The sequence below is a fragment of the Entamoeba histolytica genome, genomic scaffold, assembly GCF_000208925.1.
Source record: "Entamoeba histolytica HM-1:IMSS scf_1104750519183 genomic scaffold, whole genome shotgun sequence".
NCBI lineage: Eukaryota > Evosea > Mastigamoebida > Endamoebidae > Entamoeba > Entamoeba histolytica.
The window spans coordinates 10,221-37,170 of NW_001914924.1; the positions used below are offsets into that span (position 1 = coordinate 10,221).

At 26.2% G+C, this 26,950-nt stretch overlaps 14 protein-coding genes across 14 annotated transcripts, besides 2 other annotated features; 7 read left to right on the forward strand and 7 right to left on the reverse strand.

Annotated features, from left to right (window-relative positions):
• Positions 1-38: 38 nt before the first annotated feature.
• On the forward strand, positions 39-983 carry EHI_192390 (guanine nucleotide exchange factor, putative; the record flags this gene model as incomplete). The annotated part of the gene is made up of 1 exon (XM_001913648.1): positions 39-983. One exon carries the CDS (start codon positions 39-41, stop codon positions 981-983), a length of 945 nt encoding a protein of 314 aa, XP_001913683.1.
• Positions 984-1,235: 252 nt separating this feature from the next.
• Positions 1,236-1,940: a repeat region.
• Positions 1,941-1,958: 18 nt separating this feature from the next.
• Positions 1,959-2,647: a repeat region.
• A 47-nt stretch (positions 2,648-2,694) lies between these two features.
• On the forward strand, positions 2,695-4,149 carry EHI_192400 (uncharacterized protein; the record flags this gene model as incomplete). Its single annotated transcript, XM_651734.1, has 1 exon — positions 2,695-4,149. One exon carries the CDS (start codon positions 2,695-2,697, stop codon positions 4,147-4,149), a length of 1,455 nt encoding a protein of 484 aa, XP_656826.1.
• A 685-nt stretch (positions 4,150-4,834) lies between these two features.
• On the forward strand, positions 4,835-5,386 carry EHI_192410 (uncharacterized protein; the record flags this gene model as incomplete). Its single annotated transcript, XM_651735.1, has 1 exon — positions 4,835-5,386. The coding sequence occupies one exon, from the start codon at positions 4,835-4,837 to the stop codon at positions 5,384-5,386; it is 552 nt and encodes a 183-aa protein (XP_656827.1).
• Positions 5,387-5,555: 169 nt separating this feature from the next.
• On the forward strand, positions 5,556-6,422 carry EHI_192420 (uncharacterized protein; the record flags this gene model as incomplete). The annotated part of the gene is made up of 1 exon (XM_651736.2): positions 5,556-6,422. One exon carries the CDS (start codon positions 5,556-5,558, stop codon positions 6,420-6,422), a length of 867 nt encoding a protein of 288 aa, XP_656828.2.
• An 87-nt stretch (positions 6,423-6,509) lies between these two features.
• On the reverse strand, positions 6,510-7,265 carry EHI_192430 (uncharacterized protein; the record flags this gene model as incomplete). Its single annotated transcript, XM_651737.1, has 1 exon — positions 6,510-7,265. The coding sequence occupies one exon, from the start codon at positions 7,263-7,265 to the stop codon at positions 6,510-6,512; it is 756 nt and encodes a 251-aa protein (XP_656829.1).
• A 2,366-nt stretch (positions 7,266-9,631) lies between these two features.
• Positions 9,632-11,882, reverse strand: EHI_192440 (heat shock protein70, hsp70A2, putative; the record flags this gene model as incomplete). The annotated part of the gene is made up of 2 exons (XM_648794.2): positions 9,632-11,548; positions 11,802-11,882. The coding sequence occupies 2 exons, from the start codon at positions 11,880-11,882 to the stop codon at positions 9,632-9,634; spliced, it is 1,998 nt and encodes a 665-aa protein (XP_653886.2).
• Positions 11,883-12,394: 512 nt separating this feature from the next.
• EHI_192450 (Rho family GTPase) lies at positions 12,395-13,186 on the reverse strand (the record flags this gene model as incomplete). Its single annotated transcript, XM_648793.2, has 2 exons — positions 12,395-12,631; positions 12,692-13,186. 2 exons carry the CDS (start codon positions 13,184-13,186, stop codon positions 12,473-12,475), a joined length of 654 nt encoding a protein of 217 aa, XP_653885.1. The 3' UTR covers positions 12,395-12,472.
• A 1,049-nt stretch (positions 13,187-14,235) lies between these two features.
• On the reverse strand, positions 14,236-17,874 carry EHI_192460 (diaphanous protein, homolog 1, putative; the record flags this gene model as incomplete). Its single annotated transcript, XM_648792.1, has 1 exon — positions 14,236-17,874. One exon carries the CDS (start codon positions 17,872-17,874, stop codon positions 14,236-14,238), a length of 3,639 nt encoding a protein of 1,212 aa, XP_653884.1.
• A 511-nt stretch (positions 17,875-18,385) lies between these two features.
• On the reverse strand, positions 18,386-19,534 carry EHI_192470 (alcohol dehydrogenase, putative; the record flags this gene model as incomplete). The annotated part of the gene is made up of 1 exon (XM_648791.1): positions 18,386-19,534. One exon carries the CDS (start codon positions 19,532-19,534, stop codon positions 18,386-18,388), a length of 1,149 nt encoding a protein of 382 aa, XP_653883.1.
• A 194-nt stretch (positions 19,535-19,728) lies between these two features.
• EHI_192480 (scavenger mRNA decapping enzyme, putative) lies at positions 19,729-20,574 on the forward strand (the record flags this gene model as incomplete). Its single annotated transcript, XM_648790.1, has 1 exon — positions 19,729-20,574. One exon carries the CDS (start codon positions 19,729-19,731, stop codon positions 20,572-20,574), a length of 846 nt encoding a protein of 281 aa, XP_653882.1.
• A 97-nt stretch (positions 20,575-20,671) lies between these two features.
• On the reverse strand, positions 20,672-22,270 carry EHI_192490 (uncharacterized protein; the record flags this gene model as incomplete). Its single annotated transcript, XM_648789.1, has 1 exon — positions 20,672-22,270. One exon carries the CDS (start codon positions 22,268-22,270, stop codon positions 20,672-20,674), a length of 1,599 nt encoding a protein of 532 aa, XP_653881.1.
• Positions 22,271-22,594: 324 nt separating this feature from the next.
• Positions 22,595-23,350, reverse strand: EHI_192500 (U2 snRNP auxiliary factor, putative; the record flags this gene model as incomplete). Its single annotated transcript, XM_648788.1, has 1 exon — positions 22,595-23,350. The coding sequence occupies one exon, from the start codon at positions 23,348-23,350 to the stop codon at positions 22,595-22,597; it is 756 nt and encodes a 251-aa protein (XP_653880.1).
• A 155-nt stretch (positions 23,351-23,505) lies between these two features.
• Positions 23,506-25,846, forward strand: EHI_192510 (uncharacterized protein; the record flags this gene model as incomplete). The annotated part of the gene is made up of 2 exons (XM_648787.2): positions 23,506-25,053; positions 25,310-25,846. 2 exons carry the CDS (start codon positions 23,506-23,508, stop codon positions 25,844-25,846), a joined length of 2,085 nt encoding a protein of 694 aa, XP_653879.2.
• Positions 25,847-26,317: 471 nt separating this feature from the next.
• On the forward strand, positions 26,318-26,773 carry EHI_192520 (transcriptional coactivator, putative; the record flags this gene model as incomplete). The annotated part of the gene is made up of 1 exon (XM_648786.1): positions 26,318-26,773. The coding sequence occupies one exon, from the start codon at positions 26,318-26,320 to the stop codon at positions 26,771-26,773; it is 456 nt and encodes a 151-aa protein (XP_653878.1).
• Positions 26,774-26,950: the final 177 nt, after the last annotated feature.

A 26,950-nucleotide genomic window follows, 5' to 3' on the forward strand; every position in this document is an offset into this window, starting at 1 on the left:
TTCTCTTATTCCTTGATGCTCGTAAATGGACAAAAAAGATGTTACTTGACCAATTACAAAAGATGGGAGAATATGGATTAGCATATCGGTGTTATTTAAATGAAATAGAGGCAAACCAATTTTTTCATATTGACAAACAATTCTATGAGAAATATTCTAAAAAAATGAGACTTGACCTTGTTTGGATAGAACGTATCAACAAAATTTCAAATAAAATTATAGAAAATACAGCAGCTTGTGTTATTCAAAAAGCAGTTCGTTCAATGCTTTATTCTAAAGAAGAAAAACGATATCTCTATTGTGGCAATGTAGTGAAAGAATTCATTACAACAGAAAGCACATACTGTGAACAGTTAGGTGTTGTAGAAAACTTAATCCACCAACCTTTGATAAAACAAGAAAAACCACTTTTAACTCCTGAACAAATGAAATTAATATTTGGAGGAGTTTCAGTTATTTATGGTGTAAATACAGCTCTATTAGAAAATTTGAGAGAAAAACTATCAGTTTATACACAAAATTCTCGATTTGGTCGTATTGTATTGACTTTTACTCCATTGTTGAGAGTTTATAGTGACTACTGTCAAATATATCCTCAGATTAATCAGCTAGTAAGTTCAATGAAAGTACCACATCCCTTTGGGACATTCTACAAACTTCAAATGAAACAAGCACCAGAACACCTCCAAGGATTTGATTTACTCTCCCTTCTAATCACACCAATCCAACGATTACCAAGGTATAGACTGTTATTGAAGGATTTATTAAAACATTTACGACCAAGTGATGTAGATTATGAAGACGTAAAAAAAGCATTGGATGAAATTGAAAAAGTAACTTCATTTGTTAATACCCAAAGCGAAAAACAAGAGAATCTTGTGAGTTTGAAAAATAGTTATTTACGACTTAGCTTCAAAGAAACACAATTAAATAGATATTTTTTATCGAGAATAAAACTTTCTACAAATGAACTTTTAGTTTAACTAAATAAATAATGAAAAGAAGTGTTTCATTGACAAAGATCATGACAAAGAGTTTATAGTTTTTATTATTATGACTGTAAAGGAGTTTTGAGATTTTTATGGTGGGTGTTGTATTGTTTTTTATTTTTGAAAAATTTCAAGATTTTATATATACTTTCATATTACTTCAATAATAATAAACTGAAGAAATTTTAACATTTCTTTTTTATAGTATAAACTCTCTTTGTTAATAAGTTTGCTTTTTTAAACATCAAAAAAGTTAAAAAATAATAAATATATCTTCATTTGTTGTTATGAATATTAAAAAGTGTTTATTTCAGTTTCTTCATTATGTTTTATTTCTATTCTATGTTTGTATTATATGAGAATTAGTTGATTCTATTCTATTATCAGAATTGAATGCGTAAAACATTAAATCCTTCATATTTTTGAATAGTATTGCTATGTATTATATTGGTGAAGTCTAAATGAAATTTTATTGATTTTAATCTTCTTACAGATTCATTTTGTATTAATCCATTTATTGATAATATTACAGGTATTATTTCTACATATATTAAATCTCTATTGTTTCTTAATTTCTCTTGTAATTCTTTGTATTTATTTTGTGAATATAATTTAATTCTATATTCTTATCTTGACATATAGCAACATCTATAATATTAATATATCATTTCTTCTCTTTCATCTTTTGATAATATATATCATGTCTTCTAGCATTGAATGAATTGTCATTAACCAATAAATCAATATTATAAGTTATAATCATTTCATCAATATTAATACATTTTGGAGGATTATTAAAATCAATTGCATTAAATTCATTAAATTAGGTAATGAATAATTGTTTATATATTTGTTTACACACATAGTCATGTTTTAATATTTGATTCTTTTTCATTACATCCTAACAGTATATGATTAATAGATGCAATTGTTTTATAACAACATTCATAAAAAAAAAAAAAAAAAAAAAAAAAAAAAAAAAGGTCAATTAATAGATATATCCTCAATTGGATTTTCTTCATACTGAGAAGTGATTATTTCAGTTTCTTCAATATGCTCTATTGGTGTAATAGAGTTCATTTCTAGCATGCTCGCATTAGATTGTTCTTCTTCTAATGTGCTGCCAGAATTTCCTGTATAAAACATTAAGTCTTTCATATTTTTTATTATTATTGTTCGTAGGATTTTGGGGAAGTGTAATTGTAATTTTAGTGTTTTTAATCTTCTTGCTGATTCTTTATGTATTAATCCATTTATTGATAATATAACAGGTATTATTTCTACATATATTATTTCTCTATTGTTTCTTATTTTCTCTTGTAATTCTTTGTATTTATTTATTTTATGAATATATTTTATTTCTAAATTATTATCTTGACATATAGCAACATCTATAATATATCATTTATTTTCTTTCATATTTTGATAATATATATCTGGTCTTCTAGCATGGAAAGAATGGTCACTAACCAATAAATCAATATTGTAAGTTATTATCATTTTATCATTATTAATACATTTTGGAGGATTATTAAAATCAATTGCATCAAATTCATTAAAATGTGTAATTAATAAGTGTTTAAATATTTGTTTACAAACATAATCATGTTTTGATATTTGGTTCTTCTTCATTACAGGACATCCTAACATTTTATAACAACATTCATAATTAAAAAAAAAATAAATAAAAAAACTTAAAAATTTAATGGAAAATAATATAATAGAAAAAGACATTATTAAATATTTTCAAGTTTTACCAGAAATAGCCATGAAATCAGCATATAAATCGAAGTGGACATGTTCAGAAATATTTCGATTATTACCTGGAATGTGTCAAAGTTTGTTATTAAGAATTATTTTTCTAACGGAAAGAATCAGCATAAATGAAATGTACAATCAATTTAAAATACCAAATGAAACAATGGATGAAGTGATTAATACAATCCATAGCATTCATATTATTGATAAAGAAGAAGAAGATGGAATTTTGTATATAAAACTCAACAATGACTTTCAAAGTAATTTTAAAATGAATCTTACGGGGTCAATGGAGCCAGCATATAAAATTAAAGAAGTTAACGAAAAAGTATCAAAAATAATTCAAGAGAAATGTTTAAAAGAAAATTGTATTAAAACATTTGAATATTTTATGAATAAATTACTTCAATTTAATAGTCAACCAAATATTTCAAATAATCCATTAAGAATATTTAAAGACTTAGAATTAGTTAAAGAAGAAACAAGACAAATAACTCGAAAAGGATATCAATTCTTATTTCAAGAAACAAAAACACAACTTTGGGTTATTATGCTTAGTATTATTGGACTTATTCAAAGAAGAATATCACCATTTATTAATGATGTTTTTGAAATGACATATTTAAAAGAACATATTATTTATAACTGCGATCATTTTAAAAAAGTATATGGACCAGACCCACTTCAATTATTTAATGACCTTGGTATTATTGTATATTATAAAGAGCAAAATGTTATGGCAATTACTCCATTAATGTCTCTTCTTCGATCAAATGCTAATATTCCAAGTGACCTTGTAAAAAAGCCTAAAACAATAACTGAAATTAATTATTCTGTTTATATTTATACAGAGAGTCAGTTTCAAGTTGATTTATATAGACTATTTATTAGAAAGAATTTCCAATTAGCTAATTTATGGGTTGGAAAACTTAATCATCAATCAGTAACAGAGGCATTTGCAAAAGGAATTACTAGTGAAATGTTAATTAATTTCTTGCAACCAAATTTACCAAGAACAATTCAAAAACAAATTGATTTATGGAAAAAAGAAATAAATCGTTTTAAAGAAGAACATGTAGTTCGTTATAGATTTTATGATGATGCAATTGGAAGACAATTATTTGTTATAGTTAAAAATGAAAGTGACAGATTAAAAGCAACAATATTAGAAAAAGAAGATATTAGACTAATATTTGTAAAATATCAATATGGAGAAACTATTCGATCATTCATGAAAAAGAAAGAAAGAGAACTTTTATTAAAACAACCACGTCCTTCTTCTACTTCTCTTCCTCTTTCATTATCAACTGATAATTCAAAAAACAATATTCATTCAGGTATTAAAAGAAATGTTCCTGAAGGTATAAAACCCAAACCATCAAAGAAATACATTGTTGATTGAAAAAAAAAATCATTTTGAATTTAATAAAATATTTATTTCATTTTATGATGTTTTTTTTTTCTTTTAAAATACTTCCAGAAATTCTTCTTTTTCTTTTGTGTTTATAACAAATTGTATTATTAAAAGAATTGAGGTATTTAATTTATCTTACTATCACAGAAACATGTGTTATCTTTATCTTTAGAAGAAATATAATCCAAATAGCATTTGAAAACAAAACCCAAAACAAAAATAAAATTCCTCTTATTGATTCTTTTTCTAGAATGTAAAATGATGTGGAATATTTTAATGTTAAATAAATTTTGGAAAATCCACATTTTAGTATTAATTATATCAATTCTTTCCTTTTTAATTTGTTTCTTTTGTTTATTTATTGCTTAGTATTTTCAAAAGAATGTTTATATGTAATGCTAATTATAAAAAATAAGTTTATTTGATAAAACTATGACTCAAGAAATGGTTTGTAGAAAAACTACGATAAATGGAATTAAAAAAAAAACAAATAAGAAACCGTCACAAAAAAACTAAATAGATCTATAAAATCAAAAAAAGGTTTGAAAGAAAATAAAATTACAGATTAAGTAATTGTAGTTATCGTTTTTCAATAATATTATAAATGAGTTTTTACCCCCTCCATGTCATGAGATACTATATAAACATAGAATTAATAAGTTAAATCCATCTCATGTTTAAGGGTGTTATTTTGATTGCATTCCTTGTATGTTCTAATGCTATTGAAGTCTCTAAAGAAGTACAAGTCTCACAAAAAAGTATTGAAGAGAAAGTTGAAAAAACTCTTATATTAAGTAATAATTATGAAAAAATTGCAGAGAGACTTCATCCAAAGAAAACTGAATATACATATGAAGAAATTCTTCTTATTCTTAGTTATTATATTGCTGCTGAATATAATGTAGATAATGCAAATCAAACTGTTCCATGCTATGTAATTACTAATGTAAAGCTTTCATTTATTGATACTGATAGAGCTGGATATCTTTGGGAAGTATTAAATACTGCTCCTGGTATTGAAGTTTCTAACTTAAAGAAAAATAATCCAGCCGACCCAGCTGAAGAAAATGTAGAATTTTATTTCCTTGTTAAAGCAACTAGTGTTGGAGCTACTGGAACTCTTCATTTCAAATATTATTGTCCATATAAACCAGGTTCTGAATTAAAATATTTCCAAATTACATTTGTAGGAGAAGAATTTGATTGGACTCCATTATTCCCATAAAGAGTGTAATAGATTCTTTTATTATTTTCTTTCATTTTTGTTTCTTTAGAAAATAACAATGTATAATGAAAAAATGTTATTGAATTTTGTTTTATTCAAAAAAAAAAACTGGAAAATAGTTATTTGTATTATAACAACAATGAACAAACAAGAACCATTTATCTATAAAATGAAAGTAGTTGATCTTATTAATGATAAAAAAGAAGATGAAATGATTCAATTGATTGTTCAAGCAATGAAAAAACTTCATGATCCGTTGGAAGAAAAATATATCACGAAACGAGATGAAATGATTCAATCATTAAAACAACTTGATGGATTACTTGTTTCAGAAGAAATAGCTCAAAAAAGAGTTCCTCTTATGACAATAAAACAAGTTGAAGACAAAGAAAAAGAATTAAATTCATTCCAAATAGAAGAAAAGAAAACAGAAAAGATTAAAGAGGAAATTAAAACAAAAGAAGAACAACTTTTGAAAATGAAAAAGGAAGTTAATGAAAAACAAATAAAATGTGAGGAATTATCCAAACAACAACAAGAGCAGCAAAATACAATTAAGTTAATTAAAAATTATACGTTAGACGATATTAATAAGAAGAAATTAGAACAAGATGCTAAAGAAGTTGAACTTGTTGAAGTTAAAAAAAAAGTAAAAGAAACCAAAGCATCATTAGAACAAAAAAAACAAGAGAACCAAAAGCTTAAAAATGAGAGAGATGAATTATTAAAGAAGATTGAAGAAATAGAAACAATCAACACAAATGGAGAAACTAAAATAAAAGAATTAGAAGATGAAATTAAAAAATTAAATGATTTTATTCAAACAAGAAAAAGAGAATTAGAAATGGAAGCTACTGCACTTGAAAGAAAAGGAAGAGATTTAGAAAAAGAAATTGATGAAATTCAAAAACATATTATTGAATCATGTAATGCTCTTGGAATTGATGTTAGTCCTCTTGAAATAGAAAATAATCTTGATTATCAACAAGTTAATGATATTGAATCTCCAATCGACGATGATGGACTTTTGTTTTAATTAAAATGAACAATTAATATTTTTTTATGTTTATTCAAAAAAAAACAAAAGGAAAAAAAGTAATGAACAAATCATAACATATTTAATTTACAACAAATCATCGACAGTATCACTATCATCACTTTCTTCTTTAATTCTATGAGATACATAATTTTGAATAACAGAAGTAATGTCATATGATTGGGCATTAACAAGACAATCTTTTTCTCCCATATGCTCAAGAATCATATTATGAATTTGAGAACCTAATTTAGTTATGTCTAAAATTCTTAAACTACAACCATTTAATGATAATGTCTTAATTCTTCTCATTCCAATAGCATGTCCATATTTTGATATTCTACATTTCTTCTCAACAGCAACCACTTCTGGATGACTTAAAGCTAAGTCAAGTAATTTAGAATTAGTTACTGCATCTAAACATCTTCGTTTATCTCGTAAGTCTTCAACTTCTGGAACAACATCATAACTTTTATAGACTAAAGTTCCTTCTTTTTTAATTGAATTAATAGTGAATAATTGACTTGTTGTTTTTCCTTTTTTGTATAACTTATTAATTTTTAACTCATATCCAAATGTTGCAAGTAACCCTATTAAAAATGACTGTTGAGCTGCATCTCTATTCTTTGACTTCCTCTTAGCATTAAGCATTTCTTCTTGGTATGTTTCTTGTCTTTTATTTTGTTTAGACTTACTTGAAGTTAATTCTTTTTTAATATTCTTTTGATTAACTTCATTATCTACAGAATTTGGCTCAGAATTAATTGGACGTAAGAGAAGTTGTCCATCAGAGTCACACATAAGACGAACTGAATGAAAGGCACTATGGCTTTCTGTCTCCATTTCTGTATGATTGATTTTTGAATCTTCATTTTTTCAAGTACCAATAACAGACGTGTTTACAATAAGCGCCACATCGTATTGACGTGTGAATTTATTGAATGATTTTTTGAATGAAATTAAAACTGAATAGTAAATATTAATTATTTAATCAATTTTTCTTCTATAATCTTCTTTCTAAATCATTGAATTATTAATAGTTCAACTTTTTCTATCTTTTTTTTTCCTTTTAAAAAAAATTATACTTTTACAATTGTTTTATTGTTATGATGTTTTTATTCCACTTCTAAAACTTAAATAAACTTCATGACTGTTTGGTTTGAAAGGAGTTTTTTTTAGTTTTTATGATTGGAACTTTTTTTTTTATGACGACACTTGCTTAAACATTGACCTTTTTCTTTGAAGCTAAAAATGATAAAAAAAACAACAACAAATCCCTTCTTCTCTTCTAAACAACTTTTGTTTCATTATTTTTATAATTAACATTATTTCGTTTTTATTTTTTACCATTAAACCAATTTTATTACTTTCATTTTCACTACAACACAACTTTAAATGATTCAAACTTCTTTAAGTCAAGTAACATTTCTTGTGTGTGAATAAATGTTATCATCAAAACTTGAATGGAAGATATTAGTAATTAAAATTAAATAGTTAACCATCGTCATATTCAAAATTATTCTAAAACTTACAAATAATGATAGTCTTGTAAGAAGTTGTTAATAAATAAACAATTCATGCTACTCTTAAAAGTATCTTTCCCTATGAAAAATCTAAAAATAAGCGAATCAAGTCAAATGATTAACGAAAACAAATTTATGAATAGAAAAGTCTTGTAAATGTAGTTGTTAGTTAAATTAGTTTAACGTGTTAATCATTTTATAGAATAACATTGGTTCTTTTTATTTCAAACCAATAATAATAATTTTATTTATAGTTATTTAACGATACTCCAACTAACTTAACTCATTCATTAACTCATTAATTAAAAAAAAAACTAGCTTAAAGTCTTATTACGTTGTGCAGTTATAAAAATGGATGAATGTCCAATTCATTTATTTGCTTAAGAATTGAATATATTTATTAAATTTGTTCAATTTTCAATTTATCAATTTATCGTTTGTTCATATAAACCCTTGTTGTATTATTCTTTAATGAAAAGGTAAAGCAAAGATATTGTTATTGAGTTATTGACAAAATAAACACACTTGTTTTAAACTATCTTAATTTGAAAGGAAATTTATCATAGACATTTTGTTTATTGAGTTTGTGTGAATTTTTATACTTAAAAAGTGTTTTAATATCTACTCAAATAATCATTTCGTAAAGATTTGTCTTTTACTTTATAAATTAACTCTTATTCATTCTTATTCTAACAATAGACAGAATTGTTAAAACATCACATTTTGTAATACTGCCAACGTTTATTAGTATTTTCTGTTTACTTTTTATTTTTTCTTTTATGTCATGGCTCTTTTAATGATTTGATTATTGAATGTTATCTAAACGATTTTTGGGTTGAATAATCAAAACTCCCAATAGTCATTGAAATTATTCTTTGTTTAGTAAAAAAAACAACTTCATATTTCTGAGGAATGTCTAAAGAATATTATATCTAATTTAATTAACTACATCACTTATTGTTGATAATACTTAAAAACTATAGGATGTGGGAAATAGTCAATCTTTTAAAAGGAATAGTATAAAAAGCACATTGAAGTTTATTGTCTAAACAAATTATGTTAATTTTTCAACATACCACTAAAAGAAGAAAGGACATAACTTCATTATTTAATTAATTCTCTATACATTGATGAAATTGAGATGAACAAGTGGTTCAATTTTGTTGATGGTTTAGAATGTTGATGTAATTGAATGATAACGAGAGAATAATGCCTGTTATTCTTTTGTATTTACTTGAATTATACATCTTTTTAATTAAAATATTAAAAAGTTATTAGTGTGTTTTAGGCACTTCTGTATTTATATAAGTTAAGAATATCTTAATTAGTCATTTGTTCTATTTATACTATTGTAAATTACTATTTTCAATTAATGAATGATTTTATTAATACATTTAAATAAAATAAAATGTATTACAATTACATTATTATTACATTAATTTATATCATATTCATATATATTCTATTCATTTGATGATTCATTAAGTTAACATAACAATTTGAATATTCATTATTGTTATAAAAGAAAATTTAACAAATGAATATTAATGAATTTAACAAATTATTTTAATTAAAATACTTTTATTTTATTATTCTTTATTATATTTTTTATTATTTTATTTATTAACCAAATAATTTTAATTAATTACTTTTCTTATTATTTGTACATATTCTTTTCTTCTTTATTTAATCAACTTCTTCAATCCTTGGTCCTTTATTTTCTTTTTCCGTGTTTCTAGTTCCTGTAAATCCTCTTCCTCCTTGAGTTATTTTTGAATAAATCTCTCCAATTTCTTTTTCAACTTCTTCCTTTTTCTTCTCATATTCTTCTTTACTTCCATTTTGATTGTTATCAACCCATTTTAAATTCTTTTCTATTATTTCTTCTGCTTTCTTCTTATCTTCTTCACTTATTTTATCTCCCATTTCTTTAATACTATTCTTCATTGAATAACACATATTTTCTATTTGATTCTTTGCTTCAATTCGTGCCTTATTCTCTTCATCTTCTGCTTTATATTTCTCTGCTTCTCTTATCATTTTATCAATATCTTCTTTACTTAATCTTCCTTTGTCATTTGTAATAGTAATTTTATTCTTCTTTCCACTACTTTTATCTTCTGCTGTTACATTTAATATTCCATTTGCATCAATGTCAAATGTAACTTCGATTTTTGGTACTCCTCGTGGTGCTGGTGCTATTCCTGTTAACTCAAATCTTCCAAGTAAATTACAATGTTTTGTCATTGATGCTTCTCCTTCAAATACTTGAATTAATACTTCTGCTTGATTATCTGCATATGTAGAAAATATTTCGGATTTCTTTGCTGGAATTGTTGAATTTCTAGGAATTAATGCTGTCATAACTCCTCCTGCTGTTTCTATTCCAAGTGTAAGTGGTGCAACATCAAGTAATAACACATCTTCTGTTGCTTTCCCTCCGGTTCCTGTTAATATAGCTGCTTGTACTGCTGCTCCATACGCAACTGCTTCATCTGGATTAATACTTTTATTTGGTTCTTTCCCATTGAAAAATTCTTTTAATATCTCAACGACTTTTGGAATTCTTGTACTTCCTCCTATCAATACTACTTCATCAATACTACTTTTATCTATTTTAGCATCTTCTAATACTCTTGAAACTGGTCCAATAGTTGATTTAAATAAATCAATGTTGATTTCTTCAAATCTAGCTCGTGTAATAGATGTATAAAAATCAATTCCTTCATATAATTGATCAACTTCAATATTAGCAACACTTGCACTTGATAATGTTCTTTTTGCTCTTTCACATGCCGTTCTTAATCTTCTAACAGCTCGTGCATTCCCACTAATATCTTTCTTATATTTTCTTTCAAACTCACCAATAAAATATTTAACAAGTCGATTATCAAAATCTTCTCCTCCAAGATGTGTATCTCCATTAGTTGCTTTAACTTCAAACACTCCTTCTTCAATTGCAAGAACTGATACATCAAATGTTCCTCCTCCAAGATCAAATATCAATACTTTCTTCTCTCCTGAACTTTTTTTATCAAGTCCATATGCAATAGCTGCTGCCGTAGGTTCATTAATAATTCTCATCACATTCATTCCTGCAATTGTTCCTGCATCTTTAGTAGCTTGTCTTTGAGAATCATTGAAATATGCTGGACATGTAATAACTGCATTCTTTATTTCTTTTCCAACAAATGTTTCTGCCGTTTCTTTCATTTTACTTAATACCATTGATGAAATTTCTTCTGGTGTAAATCTTTTAACTTCTCCTTTATATTCTACTTCAATTAGTGGTTTATCATGTCCATCATCAACTACTTCAAATGACCAATGTTTCGTATCATTTTGAATAGTTGGATCGCTAAATCTTCTTCCTATCATTCGTTTTGCATCAAATACCGTATTTTTAACATTCATTCCAATTTGATTCTTTGCTGCATCTCCAATAAGTCTTTCTGTATCAGTAAATGCAACATATGATGGTGTCGTTCTATTTCCTTGGTCATTTGCTATAATTTCTACTCGATCATTTTGCCAAATACCAACACATGAATATGTTGTACCTAAATCTATTCCAATACCTAATCCTGTATTATTTGGTTTATTCTTTCATAATTTTATTATTTATTATTCTTTATAACATTTTATTTCAATACAAAGATAATTTCAATATTAATTCTTTCATTGTTTATTGCGATGTTATTTGGTTTCTATGTTTAACATATTATTTATTTCTACTTACATTACTCCTTTATTTATTATTATTTTTATGTATTATTTTATTTGTGTATTTTTTTAACTTTAATTTAATTTAACAATGACACCAGTCTCAACAAAATAAGAAATATTAAAAAATAACTCTTTTTTGATTATTTATATTTTTTGTTAATAGACAATATTTGAAATATATTTTTAATATCTCATTCTTATATTGTCTCATTGAAAACACTCAATTCATTAACAATTTATTTCTTAATACAAAATCCACATCTTCAATATTTCTATTATATGAAAGGAGATATGTTGATACTTTTCTAATTTGTTTGTCTCTTTTCTTCATACCAGTTATTTTCATAAAACGAAACAAAAACATCTTCTTATTTATTAAGAAGTAAAGAATTATTAACGTTTAATAAAAGGGTATAATAATAATTTTTAATATTTTGTGTAGATGCTCAAAGTTGTATAATAATAACATTTTTTCCTAAAAAGTCTAATACAAAGGATAAAAGATACTTGTAAAAATTTTAAATTCTCCATAAAAAAGGATTTAATTTCTCTAATTGTTGTGAAGTTAAACTTAGTTAAAAGTTTATTTCTCAAGAAGATAAATAAACTAAAATCAACTAGTATTTAAAATAAATATGTTTATTAAATCAGACGATAATGAAAGAAAGATTTATTGAATATAAAAAAGAATATTTTATTACAAAATAAGAAGAAACTAACTGATTCAATAAATGCATCAAAATTAATAAAAGAAATTAAACAAAAAGAGAGAGTTAATGATATGATAAAAAAGAAAACAAATTATTTTCCAAATATCTTCTTAAAGATACTACCATTATGCTTTCTTTTTTCTTTATCTTTTTTGTCTTTCTTGTCTTTTTTATCTTTCTTATCCCCTGTTTCATCTTCCATTCCAAGTGCCACTTTTGCCGCCATTTCAAACACTTCATTTAATCCATTCTATTCATTTTATTAAAACTGATTTATTTCTTCAATGAGAAATTCATAATAAAAACAAACTTGATTTGCTGCTGAACATTCTGCAAATCCTTTTGCACCAATTTCATTTGCCATAATTTCAATAGACTCTTTTTTAACAAGGTCTTTTCCTTGTTTTTTCAATGTATCAATTAATTTTTGACTATCACGTATATCACATTTTGTTCCTACTAATATGATACGTGGGTCATCATTTTGACAATGTTCTCTAATTTCTGGAACCCATTTAGTTTTGATACGTTCAAATGATTCCTCCTCTGCAATAGAAAAACAAATCATAAAACAATCAGTATCAGTATAACTTAAAGGTCTCATCTCATCAAGGTCATCAGAACCAGAAGTATCCCAAAGGTTCATTTGAATGGCTTTTCCTTCCACCGAAATTGGAGCAGTGTAATTGTCAAATACAGTTGGAACATAAGAATCAGGAAAACTATTTGTTGTATATGTTAACAATAAACAAGTTTTACCAACGTTTGTGTCTCCAATAACAATTACTTTAACCTCGGCGGTCATTAAATCAAATTTCTTAGTTTCCTTAGTTCCATTTGAGCATACTTTTTGTTTTGATTCCTATTTTTATTTGGTGTTATAATTTTACATTTCAGTTATTTTTCAGTATGTTTTTAAATATTATCTATTAGTTCTTTTTATCATTTGATATTAAATATCCATTCAGTACATTTAGTCTCTTTTTTTAGAAAACTCATTCTAATTTTCTCCATTCATTTTATTCTATTTTTCCTTCTCTTTCATATCTTTTACTTATACTATTTATATCTTTCTCTATTCCAAATATATTATTATCTCTAAACTAAAAAAACACAAAATAAAAATCCTATATGATGATTTGCTTTGTTTGAATGCCATTTTTGAGATATTTTAAAAGATTATTTTTGTTGACTTTTCCTATCTACAAATAAAATTTATTTCTTAGAAATTCCTTGTTAAAAATTAGTTCATATCTTCTGTATTATTGAGATAAATTCTTTGGTGTACTTAATAAGTTTAATACCTCTCTTTGTTATAAAAAGATGAATTTTCTTTATTCTTAAGACACATTAATTAAAAAAAAACATTATTTTACTACCATGTCTAACTATAAGAATTGTTTTATCACTTTTAAACTCAATAATTCTTTATTACTTCTACATTAATAACGAATTAAACAAAACTTACTCTAAGTGTTTTCTTCAAATAAAATAATAAATTAATAAACAATTAAACAATTAAACAATTGTTTGTTATTAAATAAGGTATGTTAAAATCTAAGTCATATTAGTTTTTAGATTAAAGTGATATTTATTTATTATCTTTTTTTATGTTTAAGTTTTCTAATGTAAGACAGATTAATGAAACATAAACTTGATGCCTTCACTTAATGACAGAAATTTCTTTTGTGCAGTATTGTTGTAATAATAATAAGAAAGTCAATGAAAACCAATTTATTTGAAATGAATCTAATAAACTAATTAGTTATTTAAATAATTTGAAAACAAATGAAAAAGACATGTAAATTTTCATGAAATAACAATAAGTTTATAGTAATAAATGACTCAATTAGCTCAATTTTCTTCGGTAGCCACAGTAGCTTTCTTATGAACTTTACGTTTAACAATTTTTCTAACTTTCTTAACAGGTTCATCTTCAGGTTTGTCTTGAGCTAACTTAAGTTCTTCAGCCAAATCTTTTTCAAAATCAACTTCCATAGTTTCTTTTCTAGATTTTTTTACTTTCTTAACCTTCTTTATTGGTTTAATCATATCTTCTGCCATACCTTCAACCATAGCCTCTTGTTGTTTTTTCTTTGCCTCACGTTCTTTGGCTTTTCTTTCTTGTTCTTCCATTTTTCTTTTCTTTTCTGCTTCTTTCTTTGCTTCTTTCTCAGCTTTTGCTTTATCATCTTGGTACATTTGCTCTGCTTTTTCATAACTTTCATAAAAGTCTTTAAAATTCTTAAAGAAATCTTCACTTTTAGGCAATTTACTTGTATCTTCACCATATAATTGGCACACTTTTGAATATTGAACATCATATTTCTTTTTATCATTTTCAAGGACTAACATATTAGTCGAATACCCTGAATTAAGTTGTGATAATTCTGCAACAAATCCTTCGTTTCCTGGTGTTTTTTGTAATTGAGCAATAGTTGAATCAAATCCTGCAACTGTTTTCTTTAATTCGGCAAATGTTGACTCAACTTCACTTCCCATAACACGTACTGCTGGTACAACAGCTTCAACTTCCTCCATCCAATGAGATAAATCTGGATGCTTCTCATGGATATATTTACATAAGAAATAAACTAAATTCTTTTGGTTGTCATTAGACTTTGTATCTGCTAACTTCCCTAAAACACTCATTTTAAAACCACAAGTAATTGGCTTTTTACTTGCTTTATTCATATAATTACCAATAATTAAAATTACTTCAAGTAATTTTAAGAATGACTTACTTTCACATAATTGTGTTGATGCGGTTAATAATGTTTTTACGTTTCGAGAACAGTCATCAAATTTACTTGGGAATTGAAGCAATTTCATCATAACATCTAATTTCTTCTCTGCATTAGAACATTGACTTAATTTATATGAGAATATTTCAGACGGATCTAATTGTTTTCCAACATACTTTTCAGGGTGTTCATAATAATCTTTTAAGAGCCCAGGCTCATCTTTGTCTGATGACGCAACTGGAAGTGCATTTTTGAGACCTTCTATTAAAGAAACTTCATCAAATAGAGTCATGTCTAGTGCATTGATGTTATCAATTATGGTTTCCACAGACACTCCTTTAAATTTGTTCAACATAATATTAATGTTTTGTGATTTTTTTCCATCAAATATACCAACGTATTGAATTTTATTTGACTTACTTGTATCTTCTTTTTTTACTACAACTTCTTTTTGTTTAAACATTTCCTCTAAGTCATCAAAACATTCACTAACAGCAACATCCCCTTCCATTTTACTAAATATTGTATTAGTTAATTGTCTTTCTGGGATTTTTTGCCATTGAACAGCCTTTAACTTGTTCTTTGGTTGTTTTAATTTACTTAATGTCGTTTGAACTTTAAGTGCTGGTGCTCCAGGTGGTCTAAATCCAAATCCAGGAGGTGGAGGTGGCATACCTGGCATACCAGGAGGAGGAGGTGGCATACCTGGCATTCCAGGGAGTGGTGGTGGGGGAGGCATACCCGGCATTCCAGGAGGAGGTGGTGGGGGAGGCATTCCTGGCATTCCAGGAGGAGGTGGTGGGGGAGGAACTGAACTTGCTCCAGGAGGAGGTGGTGGTGGGGGAACTGAACTTGCTCCAGGAGGAGGTGGTGGTGGGGGAACTGAACTTGCTCCAGGAGGTGGTGGTGGGGGTGCAGTTGCTGTATTAGAAGGAGGTGGTACAACACCTTTTGGGGACAACTTAAGAACAGCATCCTTTAATCTGTCTAAATCTTCTTTGTTAACAACTTCTTCTTGACTCTTATCAGCTATTTGAACTGCAGTTTCACTAAAAGCAAATACACCACCTACAGCCTTTAAATGATCAACTAATTTAGGATTTTTAGTAAGAATTTTCATGACTTCCATTGTGTTATTGTGTTGTACGTTAAGCTCATCATACTTGATTTTCAATCCGTCTAAAGCAGCTTGACTTGACTCTAACAAGGCGATTTTTTTTTCTTTTTCTTCTACTTCTTTTAATTTTAATGTCACCTTCTCTTCATTTGCAGCAATCAAGGAAGATTGTTTTTTCATTTCTTCCATTTTTTGTTGAATTAATTTCTCTTTCTCTTCGTCATCAATTTTTGTCTTCTTTACTCCTCCACTTAATTTTAGTGTAGCGTTTTCTTCCAATAACTTTGCCATTCCAAGACAATCTGCAGCTCCTGAAACTAAAGAATTAATATCTATTGAATGTTCATTAAACTCAATGGTATTATGTTGGTCATTTTCATATGAATAAAGACCAAGTTGTCTAATAAATCTAGTAGCTACAACTAATTTTTGTTGCAAGATAGTTTCATTTTTATTTTTTGTGTAATCAGTTCCAACAAGAAATTCAATTTCTTTTAACATCTGAACATAATAGATTTCTGCTCTTGCTTGTTCTAATACTCCTCTAAGTTTTTCATCAGTATGTTCTACACTTAACATTGGAATATCTTTAAATCTTTCTTTCATTTTAGCATCATCTTCTCCTCTTAACTTTTCATATATTCCAATTTGGTTTAAAATATCAGAAACATCTTTGCTCATTGCAAGTGATGCTTTAGACTTTTCTCCATTACACTTTTCATCAAACCCACTTAATGTTAATTCTGCTCGTCTTGAGATACGAGTAAAAATATCATCAGCATTATTTGTTAAATATGAAAACATAGCTACAATAGTTGCTTTTAATTCACTATCATCAGTCTTTCCAAATAACTCTACAAGAATTTTAAATCGGCCTTCTTTACCTTTAACCTTATCAATTGCAGCTAAAACTTCCTCACTTCCTTTCTTCTTATTAGAAATTAAACATAATAACATAGTGGCTTCAGTTCTAATTCTTTCATCTGCTACATTAACTGTCAAACATTTCATTAATAAATCACATACTGTTGATTTAACTACTCTGTCTTCTGCTATAGGTGCAATAGCTCTTAATGCTCTAAGACAATTTCTTGATACTTCAGCTCCATTCTTTTTTTCTGAACCATTCATTGAAGAAGTTAATGCGTCAATTAATGCTTCTACTCCATCTGCTTCAATAAACTGTGATGACCATTTTTCATTTTTTAAAAAAACAATAATTGATTCAATCAATGTTGGTGTTGGTTCACATCTTAAAGAAGAAACTGCAAACGTAGCATTTCTTAATTTACTTTGAGAAGCATCAGGACTGTGTCTTTGAAGAAGTAACCATTTAGTTTCATACGATAATTCATTTGATTCATTTGGTGAAATATCAAATAATGCTGAAATCTCTTTAAATTTTTCATCAATATAATTTGTTGGTGGCAACGCAGATAATTTTGCACTTTGAAGATCTGCTGCAGTAATACCACCTTTTGTTTTAATATTTTTATTTAATCCAGTCTGTTTTCCAACAACAGTTAATTGCTTCTTTGGTACAGAGGTATCAAATTTTTGAAAAGGAGAACTAAGTTTATCCCCCCTTGCTGGTAACTTTACCCGTCTAAAAACGTAATTACTTTCACTCATCAGTATTATAACTTTTTAGTTTCCTTCAAGTTCTTTTCAAATAACACAAAATTAAAAAAAACAAAAAATAATTATTCTTTTTTTGGGTTTAATAAAAAAGAAAAAAATATGAAATAATTTATTACAATAAAAATATTATAATTTTTAGTTTTTAGTTCTTTTTTTTTTTGTTTTAAAAAAGATTCATTTATAACATGGACAATGTACCTTTAATGAATCCAAGTGAAAACAAAGTAGAAAAAAGATATAAGATAATATTCTATGTACTTGTTGGAATTGGATTTATCTTTTCTATTTGTTGGATATTTGCATTTATTTTATCAAGAAGTAATTACTTAATAATAACCATAAACAAAAGAATAGGTTTTCTTTGTTTATTAGGTTTCTTAGTAAGAAATATCATTCTTTTAATTATCCTTGGTTTATATACAGTAAATATATTTTAAATGAGTTTTCTTTAATTTATTTTCTTAAATCTAAATGAAAATATCTAATAAAGAATTAAATTGAGTTAATAAAGGTTGTCTAAAATAATAAGACAGCCTTTAGTATCAATGTCCTTATAAACTCCACATGGTCTAGAATCAAATTTATCAGAAATTTCTTTAAAATGTTCTTTACCAAATCCCCATTCTGATAATCTTGTTTTTGCTCCAAGAGATTTGAAAAATTGTTCTGAAGCTTTAATAGCGTCTTCTGGTTGTGCATTTTTAATTCCAAAAACTTGTTCAGCCATTTGAATTAATTTTTGTTTATTCTTTTCTTTATGAAATTTCATTACTCCAGGCATAGCCATTGCTAATGTCTCTCCATGTGCAAGTCCATAATACGCTGTAATTTCATGTCCAATTCTATGAGCTCCCCAACATTGATCAATACCACATGTTAATGAATAATTTAAAGCTACTGTAGCGGCATAACAAAAAGTAGCTCGTGCTTGATAATCGTAATGGTCTTTTAATGTTATTGGTGCAACTTTAATAATACTTTTCATTACTGCTTCACATTCTCCATCAATTACAGGATTTTTTTGATAATGTCCAATATATTGTTCATAAACATGAACAAATGCATCAATTAAACCATTTCTAATTTGGTTATCTGGTAAAGTAAATGAATGACATGGATCAACAATAGCAAAGAGAGGATAACAACTGTCATCTTCAGCTGCTCGTTTGTCATTAGAGGAATGACGTGAAATTACAAATCCTGGATTCATTTCTGATCCAGTAGCTGGAATAGTTAAAACAACACCAATTTTTGCTTTAGCAGGATTATATTTAAATGTACCAGCTTTCATTAATATGTCATATGTATCATTTGAGTATGTATGTTCCATAGCAAGTGCAATATATTTAGTAGCATCTATAACTGATCCTCCTCCTACAGCAAGGAAGAAATTAATATTATTTTCTTTAGCAAGTTTAATTGCTTTAACACAAGTTTCATGTGATGGATTTGGTTCTATTCCTCCAAATTCTATTAGTGGTTTAACATATTTTAATACTTCTTCATAAATTCCATTTTTTTTAATTGATCCACCACCATATGTCATCATAATTCTAGCATCTTCAGGAATAAGATGTTGTTTAACGATTTCTTCACAACTACCTTTTCCATAAATCAATCGAACTGGATTATAAAATGTGAAATTATTCATTAAATTAATAAAAGAGGAATTTAAATAATAAATAAATAATCAAGTTCTTAATATAAAGAAAAACTTGTTTTATATAAAAACTAATTATTAAAATATAAAATTGTAAAATTCTTTTTTCTTTTTGAATTGTAAAAAACCCATGGAGGACTTTTTAATGAGAATTTTTAATTTCATATCAACTTATTTGTTTTATAATGACTGAAAATATAATTGTATTAAATGACCTCAAAGACTCTAAAGGAATTACTCTTCTTAAAGATGAAAAAAGTATATTTTGTATTGTTAAATCACAAATTGGAATTGATGAAGCAAATGAATTAATTCAATTAATTAAAAAAGAACCAAATAAAGATATTATTACACAAACTATAAGTTCAATTAAATATAATAAATTAATAAAATTAAATAACCAACAAACAAGTTATGAAATTAATGTAATGAAACCACAAAATATTCAAGAAATTAATAAATATAAAAAACAACAATATGAATTGTTTTTAGAAACACCTGAATTATATCAACAATATACTCTTCCTTATATTTCCACTATTCCTTCTTCAACTTTACAATGGATTAATGACTATTCAAATGATATCACTAAACCTTTACTTAAAGGTGATGGATTCTTTTTAGTTCCTGATGTAAAATGGAATATGAAAGATATGAATTTATTTTATGGTATTTGTTTTTCTAAAGATCCATCTATTCTTTCTATTAGATCTTTACGTCAATGTCATCTTCCTTTATTAAAGAGGATGCGCTTTGAAGTATTAAAATATATAAATTCAATAACTGGTTTAAAAGAAGAAGAAATTGTTATTTATTGTCATTATCATCCATCTTTTTGGCATTTTCATGTCCATTTTACAAGTATTAATTTTCCTACATTAGCTAGAAATAATTCAATTGGAAAAGCAATTCTACTTGATACAATTATTCAAAATATTGAATTAGATGATTTATATTATTCTAAAGCTAGTATCATGATTTCTATTGGAACAGCCCATCAATTATACGATAAATTTAATCAAACAAAATAAAATTTTAATAATCATTCAAAACAATAAATTGATACAATTTAATTCTTTTTTTTTGTCTTTGTTTTTGCTATTGAAATATTATTATATCACCTTCAAATTAATATGAGGATGAAGAACTATCACTACTTTCTCGTTGATTTTTTCTTTTTAGTCTTTTTACAACTTTTTTTCCTTTTCCAATTAATTCACTAGAAGTATCATCACTAATTTCATCTTCAGTATCATCATCACCATCTTCTTCTTGTTCATTATCATCATCATCTTCTCCTTCATCACTATCATCAATTTCATATTCTTGTAATAAAGTATCACTTTCTTCACTTATACCATCTTCAATTATAACAGCTCCAACATTTTCTTCTTCCATTTTATTATCCTTTTTAGTCTTAGTAGATTTTGTTGTTGGTTTTTTATTTTCTTCAGAATTAACAATATTAGTAAGCGATTCTATTGGTTCTTGAGAAGAGTCTTCAAGTTCATAATCAAAGTCAGAAAAACTAATATCTTCATATGAAGATTGGTCTAACCGTGTTGTAACATGTTTAAAATCAACAACCCTTTGAATCATATAAAACAAAACTTGAGTTGTTGATACTGTAGCATACGTTAATGATTTTTTATTAACACATTGAATAATTTTTTTATAATACAACTCATCTTGATAACAAATTGGTAATTTTTGAATAATTTTCAACAGCATTGAATGAGTTGTATTAAGAAATGGAAGTAAACTATTTATATTTTTTGAAGGAATAAATTTTAATCCACTAATAATATTAATAATATTTAAACTTCCTTTAATTCTTTTTTGTCTTTTTTCAAGACTATTTTTTAATGTTTCTAAGAAACCTCTAACTTCTTGAATTAATTGAATTGTTATTTCTTTTACTGTAATTGATTCTGAAGTTAATAAATTAGTTGGATTTGAATAACTTTTATAATCAATTGATTTACATTGATTCTCTTCAATCATAGAAGTTCTAATACCAAATTCTTGATAAAGACTTTGTTCTAAATGTAAACTATCTTTAATTTTTATTAAATGTTTACTTAATTCTATTTCTCTTAAATTCTTACTTTGTCCATAAAATTGAATTAAATTATTCATTTTAAATTCAGTATCAACTAACATCCAATTTAACTCACTTGTTTCAATAATAAGACAATTATTAATACACATAAAATATCTACACATTCTATCAATTCCTATAATTTTTGTTTGACATTTATGTTTAACTATTTCTTTACCAATATTTGTATTTAAAAATATTTGAATTAATTTAACAATAACTGACACTTTAACTCTTGGTTGTATCATATAAGATAAATAAGAATATTTAATATATTCCATTGCATTTAATGAAAATGTTGATCCTTCTTTTTCTAATATAATACATAACAATCCTGGTATAGTAACTTTATTAATTGGCATATCCATTCTTTCAAACCAATACATTTCTTGATAATGAAATATTATAGGAATTAAAAACTGATATAACTTTATTGTTGTCCAATCTTCTTTTAAAATATCTTCATAATATAATGCTGTTACAAGTGATTTAAATGACGAATCTTCTATCTCAATTTCTTTTTTAAACTCATTAATAAAATTCCATATATAAATAACACCTTGTACAAGATCTCCTGATTCATCTGATAGTAGCGTTAATGGAGTATATATTTGATTTTGAGACATTCTACTATATTATGAAGTTCTTTTTAATTTTTTTTTTGTTAATATTTATTACATTTTCTTCCCCTTATCATTTCATCTTTCATTCATTATTTGTTATCAATATTTACCCTTTCTCATTTTATTAATATTTCTAATTTATCTATCCTATTTCTTTCTTTAAATCTTTTTTATTACTAATTAAATAATCATTGAAGATTAATTTTTGTCAAATTTCTTGAAAAACCCTTCTTTTTTCTTTTTGTTTTAAAATTAATAAAAAATCTTATTATTAAATCTTAACATTTTTTTTTTAAAATTATTGAAATTGCTAGAATAAAATATTTATTATGGCATTTTATAAATATCTGTGTATGTTGGAACATTAGGTGGTGGATAAGTTCCAATTAATGAACATTGTTCTTGATAATCCATTCTTTGAAACTCTAAGTCAATAGGCGTCCTTTCTTGATTATATTCTCTGGCATTGTCTCTTCTTCTTCTTTCTCTATTTCTGCCTCTTCGGCGAGGTTTTTCATCATTTTTTTCTTGTTGTGATTGAGGCATTTCCCAAGAAAGACGTTTTTCTCTTTTAACTAAAGTAGATGGATATCCATAACTTTCAAGTGAAGCAAATTGATTGGGAATTGGTAAAACATGAAGATAATTACATCCACTGTGTTTAGGACAAACACCCATATCATGTTGTTTACATCTTGACTCTTTTAAGTCAATAATTCCAACATAACTTGGGTTTAATACTACCGAACCAAACAACTGACCTTGAAGATGTTTTATTGCTTCTTCAGCCATAGCTTCAGTAGCAAATTTAACTAAAACATTTCCTTTAAGATGAGAGGCTTGATTCTCTGAAACAATCATATCAACAACCTTGCCAAACCCTGAACAGAGAGTGTATAGGTCAAAAAAAAAGTGTTCATATTGTTCTTGGTCTTGAGGTGTGATTACTTGTTGTGCTGGCCAAACATGTGGCAATAAAATGGTTACGCTTGAATGAGGGGTGATATGAACTTTCTCGCAAATATTTCCATGACGACAAGATCCAACTTTAGAGAAGAACTCACAGAGATTGAGACTTTCCATCAATAACTAAAAACTATTTTTCGTTTTGACAATTTTTAATTTTTTAATTTTTTTATCAGAGTTTTAAATTATTAATTTTTTAAAGAATGATGTCTCAGTTTTTTTAATAAAAGTGAAACATCTGCTAAAAAAATTAAGATAAATTTCATTTAATAATGTCTTCTCAAAAAATAGTTAGTGTTGGAATTGATTTAGGAACTACTTGTTGTTATGTTGCTTGTATTGAAGATGGTAATGAACCAAAAATACTTCTAATGAATAATGAAGACTATTTACCTTCATGGATTTCTCTTTCAAATGTTAAGAATGGTTTAGGAGTTATTATAGGAGAAGCTGCAAAGAATAATATTCACTCTCATTGTGTGGGATATGACTCTAAAAGATTAGTTGGTAGAAAAGTTGATGAGATTATGGATTGGGAAAAAAGACTATGGTCTTTTGAAGTTGTTGAAAAGTATGGAATGTCAGCACTTTCGATTTATAACCCATTGACTGAAGAGAATGAAGTCTTTGTTGCTGAAGAAGTTTCTGGTTTTTTAGTAAGGAAATTGATGGATATTGTAAAAGGAACTCAAAGCAACCCAATAATAGAAGGCGTTGTTGTTACAGTACCTGTTAATTTCAGTGACAGTCAAAGACTTGCAACTGAAAGGGCAGTTAGGTTAGCAGGAGTTAAAGACGTTAATATCATAAATGAACCTTCTGCAACCATTCTTTTGTATCAAAATGAATTTCACATTAAAGAAGGAAATAGAGTTGTTGTTATAGACTTTGGAGGAGGAACATTAGATGTGTGTTGTTGTGTTATTCAAAAAGATGGTATTAAAGTTTTGTCCAATGGTGGAAATCAAAATTTAGGGGGTAACGATTTTGATAGAGTTATTTCAGATATAATTAAACAAAAAATGATTGAACTATATGTGGTTGATAATGAAGATTATTGGGAGAGAACCGAAAAAGATACAAAAGAGCAAGCAAATATAAAAAGTAAGAGATTGGCACTTCTTAAAAAAGAATCTGAAAGAGTTAAGATTGAATTATCAATGCAAGACAATGTTGATATAAATTTAGAAAATCTAATAGATAGTGATAATGAAATAGTCTATAATATTAGTATTAGTCAAGATGAATTTCAAAAAGGATGCGATGAGGTAGAAATAATGAAATGCTTTACTAATTGTATTAATGATGTTTTGAATCGAGCAAAATTTAATGAAAATAACGTTGATTTGGTTATTCCTGTTGGTGGAAGTTGTATGATTCCTTTTGTAAGAGAAAAAATATCAAAATTATTTAGTTCAACAAAACTGGCAGATCCTAGATTTAATTGCAGAACATCTGTAGCCAGAGGAGCAGCACTTAAAGCCTCAAATAAAACTCAAATAAAAAATCTTAATTTATATGAAACCGTTCCGTTTAATATTGGGTTTGAGATATCAGGGGGTAAACTAGACCCTTTTATCAAAGCTGGAGATAAACTTCCTCATTCATCAATAAAGAAGTTTCTTCCAGAGAAAAAAAATCAAACATTTGTGATTTATTCAATTTATAGAGGGATGTCTTCTTATATAGAAAATGATGAATTTGTTGATTCTGTAACTATTAAAGGAATACCAGAAAATAATTCAAAAATTGAAATGACAGTTAAATGTCAGGTTAATAGAAATGGAATAGTAAACATTGAAATATATCAAGATGGGAAAGTAGAAATAATAGGGGAGATGAGAGTAGAAATGGAATTAAAACGATATGAGAAATATTTTGAAGAAATGAAGAAGCATATGAATATGTTCTACCATTAAAGAGAAGAAAAGAATAAAAGAGAAAATAAAAGAGAAGTTAAGTTTTTTGGTTGAAAATTTTGAAAATAGAAAGGAATAAAAAAAGTAATTTTCAAAAGAAGTAGAATAATTTTTTGAGAAAGGAATGAGCCAACATAAAGAAAAAGCATATTTCAAGAACTACAAAGATAAAATTGATTATCAAGTATCTCTTCAATCAATATTCATTGGATTAATTAATAGATATGCTAAAATTATACTCAAAAGAAGAACAGTTAAAGCAACAGTGACAAAGCCATTTCTTTGTATTGAATTTATTGAATTTGAAGAAACAGATACAATATTATTTTGGGAAGTCATTGAAAATATGATTAAAAGTATGTATAATGAAGATAGAAAGAATGATATTAAAGAAACAACAGCAAGTGAAAGATTAAAACGAAATAGAATTATTTATTCAATTCATCTTTTAGAAGATATACTTGGAGAATTAGGATATAGTTTTAAACATCAAACAATTAAAAGAAAAAATGGACAAATAGCACTTGAATTTGTGGTAGGAATATTTTACGATAATTCAGTGGTTATGATGGAAGAAGGGATTGTCAAAAAAGGGGGTGAATTGAATCAATATTTTATGAAATTATTAAAAACAACACAATTTGTTGTTATTACAAAAGACAATACTGAAGTTCAAACAATCATAAATACATAATACGATACTAATTCATGTATTTTAGATAAAAAACACAATGATTTTAACTTTGACTTTCATGTTTTATTTTTACGTTCATTTCAATAAAAGGTTCACTCAATAAATTTAATCAAAAATGAAAGAATTTTTATTTACTTATTTCTATCTTTCATTCTTCTATTCTTTGTATGATATTCAACACCACCAACATTTGTCTTTGTTTATTGGATTACCACTAATTTGTTCATTCATTAAGTTAAAATAACCACAAATATATAGACGTGTTAAATAAAAATAAAAGAATGAATAGCATATTAGAATGAAGGGAAGTATAATGAAAAGAAGGAGGGAGTGAGGAGGAGTTTTTTGTTGTTATTTGGCAAATAACAAGAATGTACAAGCAACTGATGAAAAGAAGTGAAGAATAGAATAAATTAATAAAAAAATAATAAAAGAATAAAGATAAACTCAAAAAACATAGAAATTAGAAGAATGTCAGATAAAAAACCTAAACATAAGTCACAAGACGAAGAGAAAGAAGTTGAAAAGACAGACAAGAAAAAAGCTAAAAAGGAAGAAACAGAAGAAGAGTCAGAAGAAAAGAAAGTTATACACAAAGACAAAAAGGGAATTAAGAAAAAAGCTAAAAAAGAGCAAGAAGATAGTAGTAGTGAAGAATCAGAAGAAGAAAAGGTAAGTAAGAAAAAAGCTAAAAAAGAAAAAAAAGAAGAATTAAAACTTCCATTTGACGGTGACAAATATGTACAATTAGGAGAAAGAAAATATGTTAGACTTAATCAATTTAGAGGGACAAAATATATTGATGTGAGAGAGTTTTATGAGAGAGATGGAGAATTAAAACCAGGACAAAAAGGAATTTCATTAAAAGACTATGAGTTTGAAGAACTTGTTAACAACATAGACAAAATTAAGAAGTGGATTAAATAAGCAGAGAGCTAATAGAAATTAAACTATTTCCTTTTTATTTCTCATGTTTTGTTTAATTCAATAATTTAAAAATAAATACTCTTTTCTACTAATCTAAAAATTCAATTATTTTATTTTTTATTTATTCATTCTTAGTAGAAATTCATGTATTTCATAGTATTATTTGGTTTTTTCTTT